This window comes from Suricata suricatta, chromosome 12 (genome assembly GCF_006229205.1).
Source record: "Suricata suricatta isolate VVHF042 chromosome 12, meerkat_22Aug2017_6uvM2_HiC, whole genome shotgun sequence".
NCBI classification, from domain to species: domain Eukaryota; kingdom Metazoa; phylum Chordata; class Mammalia; order Carnivora; family Herpestidae; genus Suricata; species Suricata suricatta.
The window spans coordinates 4,173,767-4,196,195 of NC_043711.1; the positions used below are offsets into that span (position 1 = coordinate 4,173,767).

The 22,429-nt window shown below is 51.0% G+C and overlaps 1 protein-coding gene across 1 annotated transcript; it reads right to left on the bottom strand.

Annotated features, from left to right (window-relative positions):
- Positions 1-3,654: 3,654 nt before the first annotated feature.
- On the bottom strand, positions 3,655-22,347 carry ACER1 (alkaline ceramidase 1). Its single transcript, XM_029918233.1, has 6 exons — positions 22,255-22,347; positions 9,144-9,258; positions 8,922-9,063; positions 8,038-8,175; positions 4,757-4,894; positions 3,655-4,500 (listed from the first exon to the last, which is right to left on the bottom strand). Exons 1-6 carry the CDS (start codon positions 22,345-22,347, stop codon positions 4,335-4,337), a joined length of 792 nt encoding a protein of 263 aa, XP_029774093.1. The 3' UTR covers positions 3,655-4,334.
- Between the last annotated feature and the right edge of the window lie 82 nt (positions 22,348-22,429).

Genomic DNA, 22,429 nt, shown 5'->3' on the forward strand with positions numbered 1-22,429 from the left:
AAATTTAAAAAAAAGAATCACTGGGCAGCAGTTAATAACAGTTTTTGTTGTCCCTGTGTCCAGTTTTCTGGTCGTTTTTATCTAGGGCAATCGACTTCTGAAAGCGGTAACAATGTTTTCTGTTTGAACACAGCAGGGAGCAAAGGGAGGGGATTTAAAGAAAGACAAAGTAAATAGTAACTTGAGCTTTGGGCAAAATGCACGATTGATACATATTATCTCAGTGTTACAAACAGTGAAACTGAGCCACAGAGAGGCTCTAAGTGGCCCATGTCCCACAGCTACAAAGTAACATTTTGAACGTAGGGAATCTAGTTTGCCCTCCTTCGCTCAACTCCTACTACCGTTAGGTGTCTATCGCCGCCTAGTGGTCCCGTTTATTTGCTCCCAAGGGAAGGGCTTGGCATTTATTCCCCTACCTAGCAGACAGCTCAGCCTTTAAACTTCAGGGGGAATCCTCTTTCTGATCTCCAGCATGTTCCTCGTACCCCAAGCGCACACACAAGCAGCATACCGAACGTGACCACGCTGGAGCGGAGCCCAGTGGCCAGTTGGGGTCCCATCTTAGATTAACTTCAGCTCGGAGCAGGTCTTATATATCATATTGAAGCATCGGACCCTTATCCCATAGACAATAGGGAGCCATGAATGGTATGTGAGCAGACAGAAACCATGTGCAACAAAGCAGTTCCCCGGAAAAGGGCAGCACGGTGGATACCTGCTATTTTCTCTGTGAAACAATTCCGGGTCCGGGTACGCCTCCCAGAGTCGCTATGAGCCTGTCAGTCCCCTTGGTGTGAATTTTTAAATGGCAGCCCTTCCAGGAGAACCGCAACTCGTGACAGGGCACGAGGCTCGAGGGAGGACTTCAACCCCCCAGCCCCCACTTGTCCCTCTCAGACCCCCCCGTTAGGGTGAGGCTCTCCACTGTCAAGAGAAAGTTCATGTCTCAACCTGGCCAATCAAAGGAGTGCATCTCTCTGGCTCCAGGGGACTGGTTTGTTGGGGGTGGGGCATGACCTAAGACCAGCTGAGAGTGAGTCTGGGAGCTTTAGTAAATTTCAGTTGCAGAGAAATTCACATAACATACAACTAACCGTTAACCATGTTAAAGAATGTATGTAATTCAGTGGCATTCAGAACCTTCACAGGAATGTGGAACGCTGCAGCTAGGTCCCCAAAAGGAAACTCATCCCCATTAGCCGTCACCCCCGCATTCCCTCCTCTCAGCCCCCGGCACCCACAAATCCACTTCCTGTCTCTGCGGCTTGGCCTGTTCTGGACATTTCATATCAATGAAATCACAAACTATGTGGCCTTTTGAGTCTGGCTTCGTTCTCAGGGCATCAGTGGTCAAGGTCACCCACATGGTAGTGTGTGTCAGTGCTTCGCTCCTTTTCACAGCAGAGTACTAGTCCATTGCATGGACATACCGCATTCATTCCTTCGCCCACTGATAGGCGTGTATATGGTTTCCACCTTCTGACTCTTTTCAGCGGTGCTTCTATGAGCATTTCTGTACAACTATTTGTTAGAATACATATTTTCAGTTCTTTTGGGTGTATTCCTAGGGACGGAGTTGCCAGATCATATGGTTAATTCTATGCTTGACTTCTGGGGAAATTCCAAACTGCTTCCCACAGTGGTTTCATCAATTTACATTTCTTTTTTTTAATTTTTTAATGCTTATGAAAGAGAGAGAGAGTATGAATGAGCAGGGGAGGGGCAGAGATAGGAAGACACAGAATCCGAAGCAGGCTCCAGGCTCTGAGCTGTCAGCACAGAGCCCGACGTGGGGCTTGAACCCATCAACCGAGAGATCATGACCCAAGCTGAAGTTGGATGCTTAACTGACTGAGCCACCTAGGCGCCCCTCCTTTCAAAGTTTTGAACTAAGGTTCTTCATGTTCAGGGCACCAAATGCTCCTCTAGAGAATCTCTTGGATGCACAGCTCCCCTCCTCCACCAAAAACAGCAAGACAACATTTTGCAGACCATTTTATAAGTTGGCAGAGACACCCTCCCTCTCTGCCCCTCTCTCCCCACCACCAGCCATCCTGGGACCAGAGGTGAAGCACTTCCGGTTTCTAGAACAAGAAATTCAACAGGCTCTGGAAGCAGTGGACCTGAGATCCCGATTCGATCCTACAGCTGTGGCTCAAGGGACTTTGGGGGAAAGGACAGACCTGGTTCAAACCCAGGCTGTGTGGTCCTGGACAAATTGCTTGCCCTCTCTGAGGCACATCTACAGAATCAGAATCTTTGTGTCTATCTGAAGGGTTGTAGGAGGGGTACTACCTAGTGGTTCAATGATGTGTGTCCGTAGCATAGAGCACATAAGAGGAGCCCTTCCTCTTTCAGTTAGAGTGGAGGCTGGCGTGGAGGCTGGCGTGGAGGCTGGAGTGGAGGCTGGCCAGATGCCCTAGCCTCTATTCCTCTTGGAGGAATTGATGTTTGATGGCCTAGGTAACCCTGCGCAGACAATCTTCCTTTGTGAACAATGTCAAGTGGTCCATGGATACTAACCCATCCCAGGCCCTCCGGTTACGAATTTCTTGCTCTATACTCCCCCTCCTCGTTTCCGAGGCTCCAGGAAGAGTGTTCTTCCTGTTGCCCTCCCCTCACCGTTCACTCGCACCTGCCACTCTCTCTCCCCAGAATGGTCTCGCCAAGCTTTCCAATATGGCGGTCTCGTCGTCGAGGTTCATCTGGAAGGCGCGCCCCCCACCCTGCGCACCCACGTGAAAGGGCTGCTAACCCACCTCACAATTCTCTAAAACATCACCTGCTTTATCCCAGGGGCAGCCCGCGCTAGGGTCTGGAAATGCCTCGTTTGTCTTTGTCTTTGTCTAACGGTGTCTCCTCATTACAGCAGGGACATTGGGTGTCTGTTGTCTCCTATCTCCAACGGGTAGCATCAGACATACAAAAGTGACTCCGTGTATATTTGTCGAAGAGATGAATGAACGAATGAATGGGGAGACGGAGGCATGAAAGGATAATTAAATGACTTGGGTGAGCACATAATCATAGTCAGACGGCTGAACATAGATGGAAGGATGAGGGGAGGGATGGATGGGCTTTCCCAAGCACTTTCTACACGTTACCTTGTGTTGTCCATGCAGAAATCCCACGAGAGAAGGAACATTTCCATGTTACAGACAAGATGCCTGAGCTTCAAAGGTAGGAAATATCACTTTCCCCAGATTCTACACTAGGAAACAACAGAGCAGGATTCAGGCTTAGGTCTGCCTGACTCCAAGCCTGGTGCTCTTTACAATTCTTTTTAAATGTTTATTTTTGAGAGAGAGAGAGAGACAGAGTGTGAGCAGGGGAGGGGCAGAGAGAGAGGGAGACACAGAATCCGAAGCAGCTCCAGGCTCTGAGCTGTCAGTGCAGAGCCCCACGCAGGGCTCGAACTCATGAACTGCGAGATCATGACCTGAGTGGAAGTCAGACACTTAACCAACTGAGCCTTTATTATTTTTTTAAGTTTGTTTGTTTACTTACTTGTTTACTTATTTAAATATTGAGAGAGAGTGGGAGAGAGGAGGGAGAGACTCCCAAGCAGGCTCCGCACTCGGCCAGAGCCAGATGTGGGGCTCAAACTCACAAACCAGGAGATCATGACCTGAGCCCAAGTCGGGTGCTTAACAGACTGAGCCTCCCAGCAAGCCCTGTGCTCTTAACCCCCATGGGAATCACCCTCCTGTTCTCCCCTCACTTTGAGAGCCCAGGTAGGCCACCCGGCTCCCTTCCAGATGCCCCAACAGCCAGACTGCCCAGTGCAGGCCTCTGGGTTGCCCCACCGGCCACCAGTGAGATGGTCCCAGAAGCCTGTGGGTGAACTTGGGTGAGTGCAGGATCTGCAAGGTCTCCGCACACGAGTCAGTGCAGGATGAGCTGACCAGAAACCATGCTCGTTCTCTGGGACCCCCCTCCCAAATGCCAGGGACATCGTATGGTCAAGGGGAAGCCCAGAGAGTCTGGAAGTGACCATTGCGATTTAGGAGATGTCCGGGGACCAAGTCCCAGCCTGGGGTTGTTCGCAGGGGGCCAGGTAATCACAGCACAGAGGATCCAGCACCACAACGTGAATTGAAAGAGAATCAGGGCAGGGCATGGAGTGGACCTATGCCAGGCAGCCCCCCAGGGTCATTGCAGACTGTGGCACCGGAGGGTCACGAAGTCCCCCGTCTTGGGGCGGGGCCATCAGGACAAGGGCCGTGGGGAAAGGGAGATGGAGGAAACACCCGTGAGTGTCTCTCAGACTCCTGGTCCAGGGCTCCTTCCTCAAGGCACAGGTGAGTTGCAGGGGGCTGGCTACTCAGACGTCAGCAGGCCTTGTCATCACTGAGTTCCACGTAGGGGAGCCCTACGGGCCATGTGTCCCGGGGCCAATAGCGGAGTTTGAGGGTGTGGCCCGGCATCTCATACTTGGCGTCCACCAAGGCCATGGTAACCATGCCGTAAGGAAAGGTGATGCTGATGAGCACGTGCCTGTGGGGGCACAGGGAGAAGGTGGTGAGGCCGCAAGATGCCCCTGAGCTAGCTGGACGCCCCCACCTTCGTTCTCTCCTTCCTTCCAAAGGGACCTTCTGGACTTGACCCTTGATGGCAACCAGCCCTCCCCTCTCCCCACACACACACATCCCAGTATCTGAGCTTCCCCTCTCTGCCCCCAGGCTCCCGCTCCAAGCTCTGGCATCGGAGATTTTCTGGTCCTGGGGCTCCATACCACAGGGCAGGGACTCACCAGATGCTATGCAGGTAATAGAAGTGGATGTGCTGCCAGAAACTGCAAAGCGCGCGGTCGCTGACCCAGCTGGTCAGTGCAAAAGCCCAGACAACTATGGAGACCTTTACCAGGTGCCGGAGCTCCTTATTGTTGGTCCTGGCGAGACAAGAGGGAAGATCAGAGCCCAGCTCCGAGAGCAGAGCCTTGAAGGGGCTGATGGGAAATTCCCCCATCCAAGGAGATGAGGCTGGGAGGAGGGAATGACCAAAAGTACAAGGGTGAGGGGGCCTCATTTGTGCTTATTGCTAACATTTGCTGAGCACTTATAGGGTTCCAGTACAGTTCTAGTAGTCCTTTCAGATCGGGGCGCCTGGGTGGCTCAGTTGGTTAAGCTTCTGGCTCTTGATTCCATCTCAGGTCGTGACTTCACGGCTCGTGAGTTCAAGCCCCACCTGGGGCTCTGTGCTGACCATGCAGAGCCTGCCTGGGATTCTCTCTCTCTCTGCCCCTCCCCCACTCTCCTGCATGCATGCTCTTTCTCTCTCTCTCTCTCAAAATAAACTTAAAAAAAAAATAAGTCCTGCAGATCAAAACTCAGTCCTCACAACAATGCTATTATTCTAGTTTTGGAGATGAGAAAACAGACATTTGAGTTTCAGGTGTCGCTCCGACCCTCCCGAGATCACACAGCTGGCAAGGGGCAGACCTGGGGTCTGAACCAGCCTAGTCAGCCTGCGGATTTCTCAACCAACCAGCCCTGCCCCGTGTGTGTGTGTTCGGGGCTGAGAACGTGTGCACAGCTGTGAGTCAGCGCAGGAGAATCCCCGCTGCGTGGCTAGGAGGACGTGCACGTCTGTATCTGGGAGGGAAAGTTCTCTGGAGGCCACGTGTGTTGGGAAAACTCAAGATCAGAATCTGTTTCCCCAACAGCAGCGCTGACTCAGTGTCCTTTAGGAAAGAGCATATGAGTAGTCACGAGGCAATCACCCTTCGTGGTTTAAAGCGCAGGCCCTGCCCTCTCGTCTAAAACGGGACGATTTGAACATCAAACTGAAAAGAAAGAAAAAAAAAAGAATAATGAGGAAGGACTGGCAAAATCTGACTAGAGTCTGAGGTCTAGTTAATGCCCTCGTCAATTTCCTCCTTTTGAGGGTGTGCTCGGTGGCACAGAGGCTGCGTCGGGAGAGACTGGGGGACATCAGGGAAGGACACATAAGACAACTGCTCTTGCAACTCGCCCGGAGTCTGCACTCACTCCAAAATAAAAAGTTAAAAATACAGCGTGGCGACTGCAATGGATTGACTCACTTCTGAGACATAAACAGCCATGAGTTCATAATAATACTTTTTTGAAAATGTCATTGGTCGCTACTCGCGATGGGTAAGGCCCCAGCCCATCAGGTAGAAGTGGATCAATTAAGGGAGAGAATCGATTATCAGTCCTATCATCCTGTGCAAGCGGTAGTCCAAGGTTGATGAACAAAGTCCTTCTTGATAGAGGACCTCCAGATCGTCACTGCAGGAGGAATTATGGGATCAGCAAACCACCCTCTGCAACCACGAATGAGCTCGTGACGGGAGGCAGGCTGTCGAAATCACTAGGTGAAAGGTAGGCGGGAAACTTTATAATAAAGGGAGGGGAGGACGCCATCCACAATCCGCGGATCAATCTCAGTAGCACTAAATGTGGAATAACCACTCAACGTCGGGACCCAGTGGGACGGAACAAGGAGCGCCCCGAACTACGCATGAACTATTCTGGCCTAAAAATATGTAAAGCTAAATCTAGGTCTAAATATTAATTTTCAGGAAATACTAGATAGATAGATAGATAGATAGACAGAGAGAGAGAGATAGCTGTCTCTCTCTATAGAAACATGATGAAAGACCACACAGGAAGCAGACAGCTACATCTAGAATGTTCTACAGGACAAAATGATGAAGCTTCTGTTATCAAGTCAGAGGCCTGAAGACAGGGGAGGGAGGCAGAGACTATGGTATAAAGAAAACCTAAGAGACGGGGTTTGCAACCCGCTTTCAACACGACTGGTTGTAAGAAGACATCTTGAGAAACTGAGGCAACGTCAGTGCAATCTGGATATTGTCAACGTGTTAGCTCGGTGTGTGCTGTATCTAACACCTGTCCCTCTAGATCCTTCCCTGCCCCTCTGCATGCTGCCCTGTATCCTGGCGAGGTGGGGTGCTGAGCTGTGTGGACTGAAGCAGGGGCTCCCTTGACCTTGGGCTCCCAGTTAGATTAGCCAATGGTTTGCAGCTGAGTTGGCCAATGGAGCATCCCAGCAAGAAACCGAAGGACAAGGGGAGAGTATGGTTAGAATATTTACTTCTTGGGGCACCTGGGTGGCTCAGTCAGTTACGCACCCAACTTCAGCTCAGGTCATGATCTCACGGTCTGTGGGTTCAAGCCTTATATCGGGCTCTCTGCTGACAACTCTGAGCCTGGCACCTACTTCAGATTCTCTGTCTCTCTCTCTCTTTCTCTCCTGCTTGTGTTCTGTCTACCAAAAATAAATAAACATTAAAAAATTTTAATAACAAAAAAAGAATATTTATTTCTCTGGCCTCCTCCATGTGGGGTTGACTCAGGTTAGCTGCAACCAGCAATTGGAGGTCACGGTTCTTGCTAAGGAGGCCCTCTCCACAGGACCGTCTCCTTCCAGACTCTTGTAATCACTCCCTCCCACTGCCCCCACCCCAGGTATCCTGACAGTCATGGGATCTCATCAGTACAGGGGTTCTGGTGGTTTCCTACACCTGCCATGTCCTTTGTAAATAAGCCTTTTATTCAGCTCTCCTCAGATGGTCCCATTTGAGAGACCCCTCTCTATCCTGCCAAGACCTAGTATGGGTTAAAAATAATAATAGTAACTCTTCATCAGGAGAGTTAAATCCTGAAAAGTTAAAGGTGCCAGTATCTGGGGGAAGGGACACGCAGGCTGGTGAGACGCTGGCAGTGGTTGAGGCTGGTCAGTGGGCACATGGAGGTTTACGGCACAGTCGTCTCTGCTTGTATGTATGTTTGGGGTTTTCAGGACGGAAGACACAAGTTCCGCTACCAGACAGCCTTGGACTCCAATCCCCACCCCACCCCCCCCGACCGTTGTTAGTGGATGATCTCGGGGAAAGGACATTCTCTCCTTGAGTCTGGAGTCGATGAGAACTCTGGGGCTGGGACTGGGTGAGCGTGCAGGGTGGGGGGGGGTTCTTGGAGGGGAATGGGACACACACACACACACACACACACACACCCTGGACAGGTGCCTGCAGCCGCCACCCACTTCTTATACTCCTGGGAGACGATGTAGAGGATGTGCACAGCGATGCTGTTGAGAGCGTACGCGTTGATCACGGGCTTCAGGAAGGACAGGAAGGTGCTGACCACAGTGATGGTGAGGACCAGACAGGTGAACCGGGGCCTGGAGGGAAGCGGGACTCAGCTGTGGCAGGGTCACTGGAGGGGTCCGGGGCAGGGGGCGGGGCATGGTTAGGCAGGGTCAGGAGAGCCTGTGGCAGAGGTAGATGAGCAAAGGGAAGGGGTTCTAGGGAGCCCAACGGAACTCAAGAAAGGTCTTGAGGCTCCCAGGCAGGCTCAGCAGAGAGTCCCAAGGAGGGTCCGGGCAGAGTCTGAAGGGGGTGGGTAGGATGATGAGAGGGTCTCTGGGAAACTCAAAGGACTTAGTCAGGTCAGCAGAGGGTGCCCAAGCCCAGGTCAGACAAGGGGTTAAGGGAATCAGGTAGGATTGAGGAAGGAATTACATGGATCCCAGAGACCATGGAAGAGGGGTCCAGGAAGCCTCAGATGAGTCAAATAGCATCAGGAGAGAGATTCAGAGGGGTTCTCGGGTCAAGAGAAGGGAGCCAGGAGGACCCAAGGAAAGTTCCAGGGAGTCCAGGTGACAGGCTTATGGGAGGGGTCCCTGGGGCCCAGGTAAGCTTAAGTGTGGGCTTGGTAGGTTTAGACACGTTCTGTGGAAGGTACCAAACTATCCAGGTAGGACCAGGGGAGGCTTTCCAGGGGTCCCAAGTGCATTCAGAGGAGGCGTTAAGTCAGATAAGGTCAGGAGAAAGTCCTGGGGTGGTGGTCAGGGTGGTCAGAGGAGGGATCCCATCCCAGATGGGCTCTGATAGGACGCACAGAGGACCAGCTCCGGCCCGGCCCCACCTGTTCTTTCCTAGGCAAGTGGGAAAGTGGCAGCGAGGCATCCATATGCAGTAACTACTGGCCAGCAGCCACAGGATAGCAATTTCATCCAGCATCTGGCCCAGGAAGCTAAGCGTCATGTGGAAGTACATGGAGAAGAGGCCTGGAGCAAGAGACAAAGGCAGGTGGTCAAGGGGGCTGTCCCCCACCCCCGCCACCCCAGCATCACCGACCCCCACCTACCTATGACCATGAAGAGGACACAAGTGATATAAATCCAGCGAGAGCGTTTCTGGGCATAGGGGTGCATCAGAAACATCATGAGGGGCCCAATGATGAAGAAGGGGACATTGCTGAACTGGAAAAGAGGAGGACATGGGGAGGGAGTGGTCAGAAGCGGAGGCGGAGGAGGGCTGCCCCTATGTCCAAACCCTCAGTCCTCAGTCACTTGGTCACCTGCCCTCTCGCAGGCAATCAAGCAGCCCAGAGTGGGTCAGTCTTTCAGTTGATCTTGGCAGTCAACCAGTCATCAACGGATTCGTGACTCCACTTGTTATCCTGTGGGTTCACTCATTCAAAGAATGTGGCAAAGTCTGTCTACTAGCCTTGTGTATACATTCTCCACTATTCCTTCTAGAAGTAAGAGCCTCAACCTTCAGATGCAGCTACTCAACTAGAGACTACATTTCCCAGCCTTCCTTGCCACTCACTGAGCCCTTGTGACCTGGTCTGACCAATGGAACAGGAATGCAAATGAATCGATTACTTTTTCTTTCTTTGATGTGAGCTACCTTTATCAAGAGTTACCATATTAGGAAGTGGAAATGAGAAATTTTCAAAACGCAGGACTCTGGCAGCACACATTCCCTTGGCCATCTGAGAGATGATGTCATCACTTATTACAAAGCCCCCAGGGAATTCCACGGTACCCTGGTGAGGTAATTAGAGTGAAAAAGGCGAGTAAAATCTTCATATTATTATGAAAGTAATTCTCACCTCGAGGAACCTCTAAAGGCCCCAGCGACCCCACAGCGTCCCTGGACACTGTTTTGAGAACCATTTCTCCATGAAAGGCAGAGCAAGGAGCTTGAGCATGTTGAGTTGCTGAATTAAGCTATTCCAGAACCATCTACCTCTAGACTTCCATTTCGAAAACTAGTAAGTTGTGATCCTTTCTGTTTAAGCTGTTTCATTTGACACCAAAGAATCCCAGTTATTGGGCTTCTTGGTCCAAGCGACATGGAATTGGCTCCATGCCCCCCCACTCCCTAACTTGAGGAGGCAAATTCAATGCTCTAGCCTTGCATCTCTGCATTTGTGACATGCACAATGCTACCTCTTCCTGTTGTTGACCCAAAGTTCCCCAGACCTCACTAGTCTATGAGCACAATTAAGGTGACAAGAACATTTGCACCAGAATTTCAGGGGTTCAGAGTCCCCGGCTCCTGATACAGGACTTCGACGCCCCTCAAAGTTTCCCCCAGATACGTCTGGGCCGCAGTGAATATCTCTCGTGAGCTCAGAAAGAAGTGTTCTCACGGTCTTCTCCCACCTGCCAACTTGAGGCCAGCCTGCTTGCTCACCCATTACAGCCTTCTCTCCCCAATAAAACCTTCCTCTCGTAAAGGTCTCTCCCATTGCCTGAACCCCGTCTTAGAAAGTGAAGAAATAGTGCCCTGTTCACGAGGGCACTCCGTTATTTCTCAGCACCCTGAAGACTAGGGTGCAAGGCAAAAGCAATGAGCGATCACCCCACACCAGCCAGAAAGGCTAGTATCAGAAGAAGAAATAAAAGCGTTGGGGAGGACGTGGAGGAAAGGAAACCCACGTGCACTGTTGGTGGGAAAGCAAACCGGGCGGCCACTAGAGAGGTTCCTCAGAAAATTAAAAATAGAAATACCACATGACCCAGTCATTCTGCCGCTGAGCATTTATCCTCCAAAACCCCCCAAAACACTAATTCGGAAAGTTATATGTTCCCCTTATGTTTGTTGCAGCTTTGTTTACAATAGCCAGGATAGGGAAGCAACCCAAGTGTCCACTGACGGATGAACGGATAAAGAAGAGGGGGTACAGGGGCACCGGGCTGGCTCAGATGGTGGAGCCTGTGATTCCTGATCTTGCGGTTGTGAGTTCAGGCCCTGTATTGAGTGTGAAGATTGCTTAAAAATAAACTCTTTATTTTTTAATGTTTAATGTTTATTTTTGAGAGAGAGAGACAGACAGTGCACGAGCAAGGGAGGGGCAGAGAGAGAGGGAGACACAGAATCTGAAGCAGGCTCCAGGCTCCGAGCTGTCAGCACAGAGCCCAATGCAGGACTCGAACCCACCAACTGTGAGATCGTGACCTGAGCCAAAGTCAGACGCTCAACCGACTGAGCCCCCCAGGTGCCCCAAATCCTTAAAAAATATAAAGAAGATGTGCCTCTAATACATTGGAATATTACTCAGCTATGAAATAGAATGAAACCTTGCCATGTGTGACAACGTGGAGGACCTAGAGGGTATTACGCGAAGTGCACTAAGAGAAAGACAAATATTGTGTGATTTCACTTTTACGTGGAATCTTAGAACAAATGAACAAACAAACAAACAAAAAGAACAAATTCATAAATACAGAGAACAAACTGGTTGTTGCCAAAGGGGAGGGGGAAGGGGGATGGGCAAAATATGTAAAGAGACACAGACTTCCAGTTATCAAATAAGTAAGGCACAGGGTTGGAAACTGAAGCACAGGGAGTTTAGTCAATAATATTGTGACAACCTTTCACTGGGACAGATGGTAACTACACTTGTCACGGCGAGCATTGTGTAACAGATGCAATGGACAAGTCACTACGTTGTACACCTGAAACTAACATAATACTGTGTGTCAACTTCCCTTCAGGACAAAAACACAGAGCACAGCGGTGGGTGTAGGGAAACTATGTACCTGTTATGAGGTCACCATCTAGGAGCCTAGGTCCTGGGCACCAGGACACGTTCCCGAGTCCTGGATAAGTTCAGGAGTCCTTCTGATTCTAGGGAAGCCCATGGCTCTCCTTGGGTGATGGTGAACCAGCTCAAAAGCCGCAATGAGGACCCTTGGAAAACTGGGTTTGTGCCCCTGGTTCCACCATGTCCTTGTTTTCCAGGCCAAGATGTCTGATGTCCATCAACAGACAGACCAAACACACCTCTGGCATGGCCGCCTTGTTTACGATGACTATTCCAGATCACACCTGCTGTGTCTGAATCATGAGCTCCAACCCCACTGGAGTAGACACCTGTCCCAAACTGAGCCAATCGGGTTTTCTTGGGAATTTGAAACTCGGAGCAGACGCAGAGCCGGGGAATCACCAAAGCTGAGTCACACCATTGTCAACTCCCTAAGATCTTGAGATATTGTCTCGACGTTTAAGAGTTGTCAGCCATCTTGCCACCACAAACAGACAAGGCTGAGGACGTGGGGCAAATAAATACTCAAGGGTAGTATCTCCCTTTGTGCTAAATCCTCCAGCCCTGGCTTGGATCCTGGCCTTCCCAAGCAACTCCTCCTTCCATTTCTAGAAACCCCGGTACCTAGCCAATGCATTCTTCCTTGTTGGTTTGTTCTTTGTTTTTGCTTTTTTTTTTTCTTAAGCTAGCTTTCGATTTCTTCAATCCACCAAAGCCATCACCATTGGTATATTACCTAGGGTTCTTTGGTAGCAAGCAACAGGCAATGAATTTGGTGAACTTTTACCACAAATATAAATATGTGTGTATGCAGTTACTTATTTAACTTATTTATCATCCCTTTATTATGGGGGACTCATTAATCAAAAGGATTGTAGAAGACAAGGAAAACCAGAAAGCAGAATAGCTCTGAGTCTCAAAAGGACAATCTCTTCAGGAGACAACTTCTGGGCAACTTTGCAGCTGTTATACCCAGGCCCAAGATTCATCAGATTCCGGAGACGTTGCCTGGACCACATCCCATCCTTGGCCAGGGGAGGGGGAGCCCCTTGACTGACCACCCCACCGAGACCATAACCAGTTGGAGAGGGGCAGCTGGTGGTCGTGGGGAAAATGGGGCCATGGACAGGGAATGGGCGAAATCCCCCAAAATCCTGTGTTCCCGCTGCCCTCAGCAGACCCCAGCCCTCGGACGTATCACACATGGCTGAAGATGCTGAACTAACCAGTTTCCCAAACTCTAAACCTTCCATTTAAAACACATCTGCGACTCCCATAAATAAAATGCAAACTCTTAAACTTGGCTTATAAACTCCCTCCATAACTCACCTCTCTCCACCTTCGATTTCATAATCTAGGGGGAAGGGATAACCCAGTTCTTCCAAATGAGCCACACTTCCTCTCACCCCTTAACCTCCAGAACTTTGCAGGTGCTGTTCCTATTGTCTGGACCATTCCCTGTCCCCACTGACCCCCTTTCCAGGCCAAATACTACTCCACCTTTCACCTGGGCATCACTTTTCGAAAAAGCCTTGCCAATCCCCCAAGGCAGGGTCAGGTGCCTTCCTTCGTGCCGTGCCCTCTGTCCTAACGTTTCTCCACAAGTTCTGGAACCGTCTTGCTCTCCCACTAAACCTGGCTTTGAGAACAGGGGCTGTGCCTTCCCCCTTCTCCGCTGTAACCTCAGGAACTGTAAAGAGTAGGCTGCTCAGTAAATATTTCCTGCTGACTGGATCTCAGAATGGGTTTCTGTGGATCACCAGTCACATACATGAAAATACCTGGCAGAAGGTCTTGTGCCTGGAACGTTCTGGATCGAAGGTGCTGTGATGGTTACACGCTTTTATAGACCTTGCTTTTACGCTTGCATGCCCCCTGCTCCCCACAATGTCTGGCTTTCCCGTTCTTTTCTGGCGATGAGAAGATTGGATCTCAGAGAGGTGGAGTGACTTCTCTGAGGCTGCACAGCTCTGGGAGGGCTAGAGCTGACAAGGATGACGAGGGAGCGTCCCTGCTCCGGGCTGTGAGACCTGATGTCTCCGGGTCTCCCTTTTCTGCGCCAGTAAATGGGGGAGCGTAATTCATGCTGCCGTGGAGGCTGCTGAGGGGCAGGCAAGAGGCCGGGCACTGAACGACTACATTGCCCGGGATGCGGTCCTCACTTGATAAACCGCCAGGGCCGCTCGGACTGTCGCTATTGTCCTGAGAGATAATAGTAACAGGCTCATCCTTTGTTTACTGGCTTCAAGTTTGGGGGTCAGCAGAACCAAGACAGAAGTTTCCGATAACGCCCCGAGGGTGCAGAAGGGGGGCAAAGCGATGGGCGGAGCCTCCGACTAATGGGCTCCCACTGGCTCCCGGAGTCGGAGTCTCATCAGAGACCGCCCGCTGCCGGGACCCCCACCCCCACCCCGCCCGGGGCCAGCCTCCGCGGTTCCCAACTACTGGCCCCACCCTGACTCTTTGAGGCTGGAAAGGTGCCTGCCCAGGAGCCACAGCTGGAATCCCCGGGTCTCAGCCCAGCAGGTGTCTTCAGCCCCATTTATTCATTCCCTCCCTCCCTCCCTCATTCATTCATTCGCTTACCAACCATTCCTTCAGTTGTTCAAGCACCACAACAGAGCCCCCAAGCAAAATCTGCCTTCAGGGGCATATCGTCAGGGTTTGGGACACACTGTGTGCCTCGTCTTCCCTCTCTACCTCCACGCGCCGCTGAGGGTTAGAGTTTTGCTCAGTGCTGTGCCATTCCAGGCTCCGGAGCAGTTAGATGTGGCTCCCCTGAGGTCTGGAAGAAGGGGAGAAGGGAGGAGGGGTGGGGGAAGAAGAGGAGGGACCCAGGAAGAAGAGAGAGAAGACGGGAGGGGAGAAGGGAGGCAGACAGACCAGAACAGACTGCCCGGCTCAGCCTTGGGAAAAGGCCGTGGGGGACCCCTTTCTCACCCCGGCCACCCAGCTGCCCCTCCCATGCCCCAGAAACTCCCTCTCTCCCACCCACCGTTTCACTGGTGGGTTCGATCGATTCCGTCTTGACGGTCCCCTCTGTGAGGACGATACACATGTTTTATCCCTGGCAATGTCTCGAATCCATCCAGTCAACGAACATCACCGAACACCCCCTGCTAGCTCTCCCCGCCGCCAAAGCCCCAACCCCCGCCACCCACACCTGGCTCTGTCACCCGGGGAAGACCCCGTCTGCATCCACTGTGGTTCTAATCTACTATTCATGAGGTTGTGCAACCATCCCCACTATCTAATTCTAGAACATTCTCACCGCCCCCAGAAAGAAACCCTGTATCCATGAGTGCCCACTCCTCCCCCGCAACCACGAATCTGCTGCTTATATCTGTGCAGATTTCCGGGCATTTCACATGGATGGAATCCCACAACACGTGGCCCTTTGTGACCGGCTTCTCTCCCTGAACATCGTGTTTCCAGGTTTATCCATGTCGTGGCCTCGGCAGCTCCCTCCTGCCTGTGGCTGAGGAGCAGTCCCTCCACGGTGCGGGTGCCACACAGTGTGTTTATCCCCCTACCCATGAGGGGCACCGGGGATGCCCAGGTGGTTCGTCCTCTCCATGGTCCTGTGAATTCATTACTAGTAGTACCCCAAGGCTGCTCCCTTTCCGAAGAGGTACTCAGCGAATATTTGCTGAATAAATAGGAAGGAAGGAGGGAGGGGAGGGAGGGAGGAAGGAGGGAGGGAGGAAGGTCCACACCCCAGGACCCCAGCTCCATAAGGGGAGGCACTGTGGTTTGCTTCGGTCAGCTCTGTGCCCCCAGAGCCTGGAACAGTGCCCGACCCAATTCTTGTTGAATGGTGAGCAACAGGGAGGGGCCGTTATCTCTTCAAGTCGGACCCCTCTGTCGCCTCCCAGAAGGCTTTTTCTGAAGCAGAAAAGAGATCAGAGGGACCTATAGAGTCGGGGCCAGGATGTGTCATGCGCTTGATCACCGTTGTGTGAGATTATTCAATTAATAGCGTCTGCCCTTCCTGAGAGCAGGAACTGTGCCCCCCTCGTTTTCCGGGAGCATAGGGGGTGGGGCGGGGGCTGGCACAAAGGCTTTTGCTGTGACTTTGATGAGAAGGAATGTAGAAGAGGGAACTCTGGTTTAAAACTCATGGGGGGGGGCACCTGGGTGTCACAGTCAGTTAGCATCTGACCCTTGATTTCGGCTCAGGTCACGATCTCAAGGTTGGTGAGTTCAAACCCGCTCTGGCCTCCATGCTGATAGCACAGAGCCTCCTTGGGATCCTATCTCTTCCCCCTCCCCACTCTGTCCCTCCCCTTTTTGCATGCTCTCTCTCTCTCACTCTCTCTCTCTCTCTTAAAATAAATAAAATAGACATTAAAAAATTAAATAGGGGCACCTGGGTGGCTCAGTTGGTTAAGCATCCAAATTCCACTCAGGGCATCACCTCACGGTTCATGAGTTCGAGCCCCACTTCCAGCTCTGTGCTGACAGCTCAGAACCTGGACCCTGCTCTGGATTCTGTGTCTCCCTCTCTCTGCCCCTCCCCTGCTCCTGCTCTGTCTCTCTCTCCTTCAAAAATAAATAAATTTGGGGCGCCTGGGTGGCTCAGTCGGTTAAGCCTCCGACTTCGGCTCAGGTCAGATCTCACGTTCGTGGGTTCGAGCCCCGCGTCAGATTCTGTGCTAACAGCTAGCTCAGAACCTGGAGCCTGTTTCCGGTTCTGTGTCTCCTTCTCTCTCTGCGCCTCCCTCTCTCATGCTCTGTCTCTCTCTGTATCAAAAATAAATAAAACATTTAAAAAAATAAAAATAAATAAATTTTTTTAAGTTTTAAATAAAATAATAAAATAAAACTCATGGGACCTGCTGCTCACAGCCACAGGCTCAGAGAGGGGCCGGTCTCCCCCTGCAACACAGGGCATTCAGAGAAGAAAGGGCCCGGAAGCCTCACCCTGCAGAGGCCAGCAGCAGGAACGCTCAGGTGCAAAAAGAGGAAGGGAGGCTCTAGGGGGTGTGAGCATTGCAGCCTCCATCGCCCTGCACAAACTCCCACTCGGATCTCTCTGTGCCCTTCGATGGTACCTCACCCCCACCCCCTTCCCACTCATTCCCACCCCCCTGCACCCTTGCCTATCCAATCCCCCCTGGTCCAGCCCCTGGTCCCCTCCCTTTGTTCTGTATCCAAGCATCTGAGAGGGAGCTTTCTGGAGAGGATGAGACGCAGAGCTTCTGAAGTTTTGGCAGGACCCCAGGAAAGAAATTCAGCAGGACAGCTGCTTCCTAGAGCCGGGGGGCCTTGAAACTTCCTCCCCCGCCACTTGAAACTCTCCTAAGTTGTCAGCAGCCCAGAAGGAGGCCACACCTGGAGCCCAGCAGGCGAATGCCAGCAGAAGCAAACTGGGGTGGCACACACCTTGACTTCTCCCTGCCCCGCCCAGTCCAGGCCCTCCCACACTCCTGACCTCTATTCCTGTTGGATCTGCCATCCTGCCTCTCGGGGCCCATCTATGGCAGGCAATCAGGTGGCCGAGCTGCTTCCCGCATCATTGACTCTTTCCCCACTGCCCATCCTGGCCCCTGTGCCCGCCCTCTGCCACCAGCGGGTCAGATCTGATTCTGGACACCCCCCCCCATCTCCTTAGCCTGGGGGCACACAGCACCTCTGGGACCGCAGGATCAATCGGCATGCATTGGCTTACGGCGTTCCTGTTGAGTGAATGAATGAGTCCAATGAGCCCATCAGCAACTACGGGACATATTTCAAACACCCCGACTCAGCCCTCAAAACCTGCTCATCTTCATCGTTCCTCAGATTCTTGCCAAGGAGTCACACTTAACCCTTCCCAGACTGGGCAGCCCCTCTTTGATGCCAGTACATCCTTCTCTCTCCTCCTTTTCCCTGGACTCCTCCCCTACTTGGCAAGCTCCTCTCCATCTTTCAAAGCCAATTCCCAGGCATCCTCCTCTATGAAACTTGCCAACACTCCGGAGGAGTCCTTGAGTGCTTCCTCCATCTGTTATCTGATCATGTGGCGCTGGGCTTTGCCTCCCCCCACCCCCTCCGCTCCAGATGCGGTGCACTGAGAAAGTAAAATGGCCTTCAGAGGCACCTGGGGGCTCAGTCGGTCGACCATCCAACTGTTTGTAGATTTTGGCTCAGGTTGTGATCTCACACTTTGTGAGATCAAGCCCTGCATGGGGCTCTGTGCTGAGATCGCAAAATATGCTTGGAATTTTCTCTCTCCCTCTCTCTCTCTTTGTCCCTCCTCCTGCTCAAAATAAATAAACTTAAAAATTTTTAATTTATTTTTGAGAGACAGAGAGAGAGAGACAACGTGAGCAGGGGAGAGTCAGAGAGAGAGGGAGACACAGAATCTGAAGACAGGCTCCAGACTGTCAGCACAGAGCCCAATGTGGGGCTTGAACCCACAAACTGTGAGATCATGCCCTGAGCCAAAGTTGGCCGCTCAACCAACTGAGCCCCCCAGGCGCCCCTCAAAATAAATAAACTTTTAAAAAATTCTTGCTACTCTTGGTCAAAATGCAAACTGGTGCAGCCACTCTGGAAAACAGTGTGAAGGTTCCTCAAAAAATTAAAAATAGAACGACCCTATGACCCAGCAATTGCACCACTAGGAATTTATCCAAAGGATACAAAAACAAAATGCAGTTTCAAAGGGGCACACGCACCCCAATGTTTATAGCAGCACTATCAACAATAGCTGAATCATGGAAAGAGCCCAAATGTCCGCCGACTGATGAGTGGATAAAGACGTGGTGTATATACAAGGGAATACTACTCGGTGATGAAAAAGGATGAAATCCTGCCATTTGCAGCAACATGGATGGAACTGGAGGGTATTATGCTAAGTGAAATAAGTCAGTCAGAGAAAGACAAATATCATATGATTTCACTCATATGTGGAATTTGAGGAATTGAGAGGATCATAAGAGAAGGGAAGAAAAATAAGATAAAAATGGAGAAGGAGGGAAACCACAAGAGACTCTTAAATACAGAGAACAGACTGGGGGTTGATGGGGCGGCAAGGGAGAGGGGAAGGTGGGTGATGGGCGTGAAGGAGGGCACTCGGGATAAGCACTGGGTTTTGTATGTAAGCAGTGAATCATTGGGTTCTATTTCCCGAAGCCAAGACTACACTGGATGTTAGCTAGCTTGAGACTAAAAAAAATAATAACAACAAAAACCTCTTGCTACATACGTTGTCTTCATTTGTATACCTTGATCAAAAACATGCTTTTAAAGAGCTTTGTAGTATTTCGCCAGAACGTTCTGAGCCCTCACAGGTTGGTGAAAATGTCATGGCTTCCTTTTTATTTATTCATTTATTTGTTGCAACTACAATGACTGAGGCCTTTGTACTTAAGTTTTGTTTTCTGTTGGGAGTATCTCTGTGATGCACGTCCCTGGAGGTTCAATGACTGAGTGGGGGCGGTGGGGGTGCGCTTTACACACCCGTGTCTCGTGCAACTTGACACACCGCACACACGAAGCTGCAGAATGTGAATGTGCCTGCACTCACTACAACAGGGATGCATTTTTAAAAAATTTTTAATGTTTTTTATTTATTTTTGAAAGACAGAGAGAGACAGTGCAAGCAGGGGAGGGTCAGAGAGAGAGGGAGATACAGAATCTGAAACAGGCTCCAGGCTCTGAGCTAGCTGTCAGCACAAAGCCCGACGCAGGGCTCGAACCCATGAACCGTGAGATCTGACCTGAGCCGAAGCCGGACGCTTAACCGATTGAGCCCCCCAGGCGCCCCAGGAACGCATTTTTAATTACTGATTTGAGAAGCCAAAAAGAAAAGATCTTATTGTTTTCTATTTGGCTGCTTATCATTTATATCTATAATAATTATTATTATTTTATATATTATATCACAATATATTATTTATTAGATAAATATAATATAGAATATATACAATATATTCTATATTATAATTATATGATATAGAATATATACAATATGTTCTATATTATAATTATATGGTACATGTCATATAACATAGTTGTATATACAGTACAGTTATATACAATATATAATATATAATTATATAACATAATTCTGTAATATATAATGTCATGTATAATAATGTGTAACATGCCATGTCATAATGTATAACATGTAATAATTATATGTAATATAATTATGTAATTATATAGTATAATTATTACATATTATATATTATATTGTACATAATTCTATCAGAAACTGGCAAACCCTGGCCCTGTACCAGTTCTACCCAATGTGTTCTTTTGCCTGGCTTATGAGCTAAGAACGACATTTTTGCTTTTAAATGGTTAAAATAATTAAAAGAAGATTAGTATCGTGTGACAGGTGAAAGTTACATGAAAGGCACATTTCAGTGTCCATAAATAAAGTTTTATTGGCACACGGCCACCCACGTTTGTTAACACACGGTCTGTGGATGCCTCCAAGGTACAGCGGTCATTTCCACAGAGATCATATGGCCCCAAAGCCAAATGTACTTAATATCTGGTGTGGACAGCAAACGTCGGCCAACCCCTGGCCTGTATGGTTGATTAGCTCTGGTGATGGGCTTGGGATACTCAGAAGCGTTTTAGAGGAGACCCTTTACACCCTAATCTGCATTCAATTCATGTTCTGGCCTGTTTTGCCAGAGCCTTTTCTTTTCTTTTTAATTTTTTAATGTTTATTTATTTTTGAGAGATGGAGAGCAAGCAGGGGAGGTTCAGAGAGAGAAGGAGACAGAATCCGAAGCAGGCTCCAGGTTCTGACCTGTCAACACAGAGCCCAACGTGGGGCTCGAACCCACGAACCTCGAGATCATGACCTGAGCCAAAGCCTGACGCTCAACCGACTGAGGCCCCAGGGGCCCCTGCCAGAGCCTTTTCGATAGACAAGAAAATATCCCAGCAAGTTCACACCAGGGAGAGGTAACGACTACTTTGTGAAACTTCTGTTTCAGTTTGGGGTGAATCTGGAAACACGGGGACGGGGTGACAATGGCGCAGAAATCTGGTATGAGTCATGGCCATGACCCTGCGCCCTCCAAGGGTATCTGCCAGTCGCTCAGTTTGCTGCATTTAGAGACAGGCTGGACGGAGGAGTGGTGTGCGCAGCTAGACCCGAGTCTCAGCCCAGCCCTACGTCAGCCCTTTCTCAGTGACTCCAGTGGGGGCCCCCACCTCAGGGCGGACTGCTGGGGACTTCAGAGGGAAGGCTCCTGAACCCCAAACCGCTTTTCCACCTCAGCGATCAGCACGTTCAGCCCCCTCCCATTTCCTAGGCCAGGGCACTGAGGACCAGAGTCACTGTCTCTGTCCAGGAGGAGCAGGAACCTGAGTCTCGAACTCAGCACTCTCCAGAACGGTGAGGTCACAGTCACAGGATGAGAGCAAGGGAGGCATCTGGGACTGAGCTCCCAGGCCCCCAGGCCCCCAGAACATCTCTTGGACCCACCGAGTTCAAATCCTAGCTCTAAGTGCTAGGGTGACCCTTGGCATATTTTTCAGCTTCCCTGAAGGCCGTTTCATCACCTGGAAAATGAGATTAACGCTACGTAATAGACATTGTGTCTAACTCCCAATGCCACTGTGAAGACTGAGATTTTTCATGTAAAATGTTTAGTATGACACGTGCCACACAGTAAGCACTCGATACAAGTAGGTTTGCTGTGCTCCCCACTGACTGAGCGCCCTCGCTACGTGCAGGGCACCGAGCAGAGCAGGTGGCCTGCACCCCCCGCTGACCGTCCCCGAAGCTCCAGGACCCCGGGAACAGGGGCAGCCTCCCTGGCACCCCGCGGGGGTAGCACAGCTATGTGCATCTTTGGCTGCTTGTGTCTAAGCTTTGCTGAAATGCCATCACCATTCAGGCATTTTGAGCCCTTCCCGTATGGCCGAGGACCTGGGGGAAGGTGACTCGCTGTGCCTAGAACGGAGGGGTCCCCGGGACGTGGGACTTTCAATGCTGAAACCAGGACAGTCCCCAGCAAAGTGGAATGAGGTGGTCAACCTAAGCTGGGGATACAGCTGAGAACAAAAGAGACACAGACACCTCCTCCAGGAAGCCCTTCCTGATCCATCCCTCTCCCCACTGGCTCATGGATCACCTCTGCCTTCCCCGCTCCCAAGGCTGCCCCTGCGCCTCCCATCACAGCACCATCACCCGGGCTTGTGAGTGCCCGGGGTCCCACGCAGGTCCTCGCTCCAGGAGAACGGGCAGACTGGCTATGTTCCTGGTCACCGCCACATTTCCAACCCCCTCTCCCAGCCTGATGTCAAACAAAGACAAGTGAATGAACAAAGGCTAGCACTCCTGGCCTGACCGAAGAACAGAAGCTCAGAGAGGTGAGTCCTCCTGGCGGAGGCTCGGCAGCAACGTGCAGAAGCCGGGGTTTGAACCCCCGTCCGATGGGCCTGCCGCCCCCAGCCCTCTCACCGTGTTGTAGAACTCGGCCACCAGCTCCGAGTGCTGAAAGTTGCTCTCACACCAGTCCACCTCCGAGCTCTGGTAGGCGAAGATGCTGGGCATCGCGACACGGTGCCCGCTGCCCACTGGCGGAGTCTGGCAGAGAGCAGCATGAGAGCCTGGAAGGGCCGGGCTGGGGAGCCCG

Excerpts from the sequence above, each read along its gene's own strand:
- ACER1 (XM_029918233.1), bottom strand. The coding sequence starts at position 22,347 with ATGCCCAGCATCTTCGCCTACCAGAGCTCGGAGGTGGACTGGTGTGAG. Across the intron at positions 8,176-8,921 it reads ACTTGCCTAGGAAAGAACAG|GCCCCGGTTCACCTGTCTGG; the intron begins GTGGGGCCGGGC and ends GCTTCCCTCCAG. Across the intron at positions 4,501-4,756 it reads TATTACCTGCATAGCATCTG|GCACGTGCTCATCAGCATCA; the intron begins GTGAGTCCCTGC and ends GTGCCCCCACAG.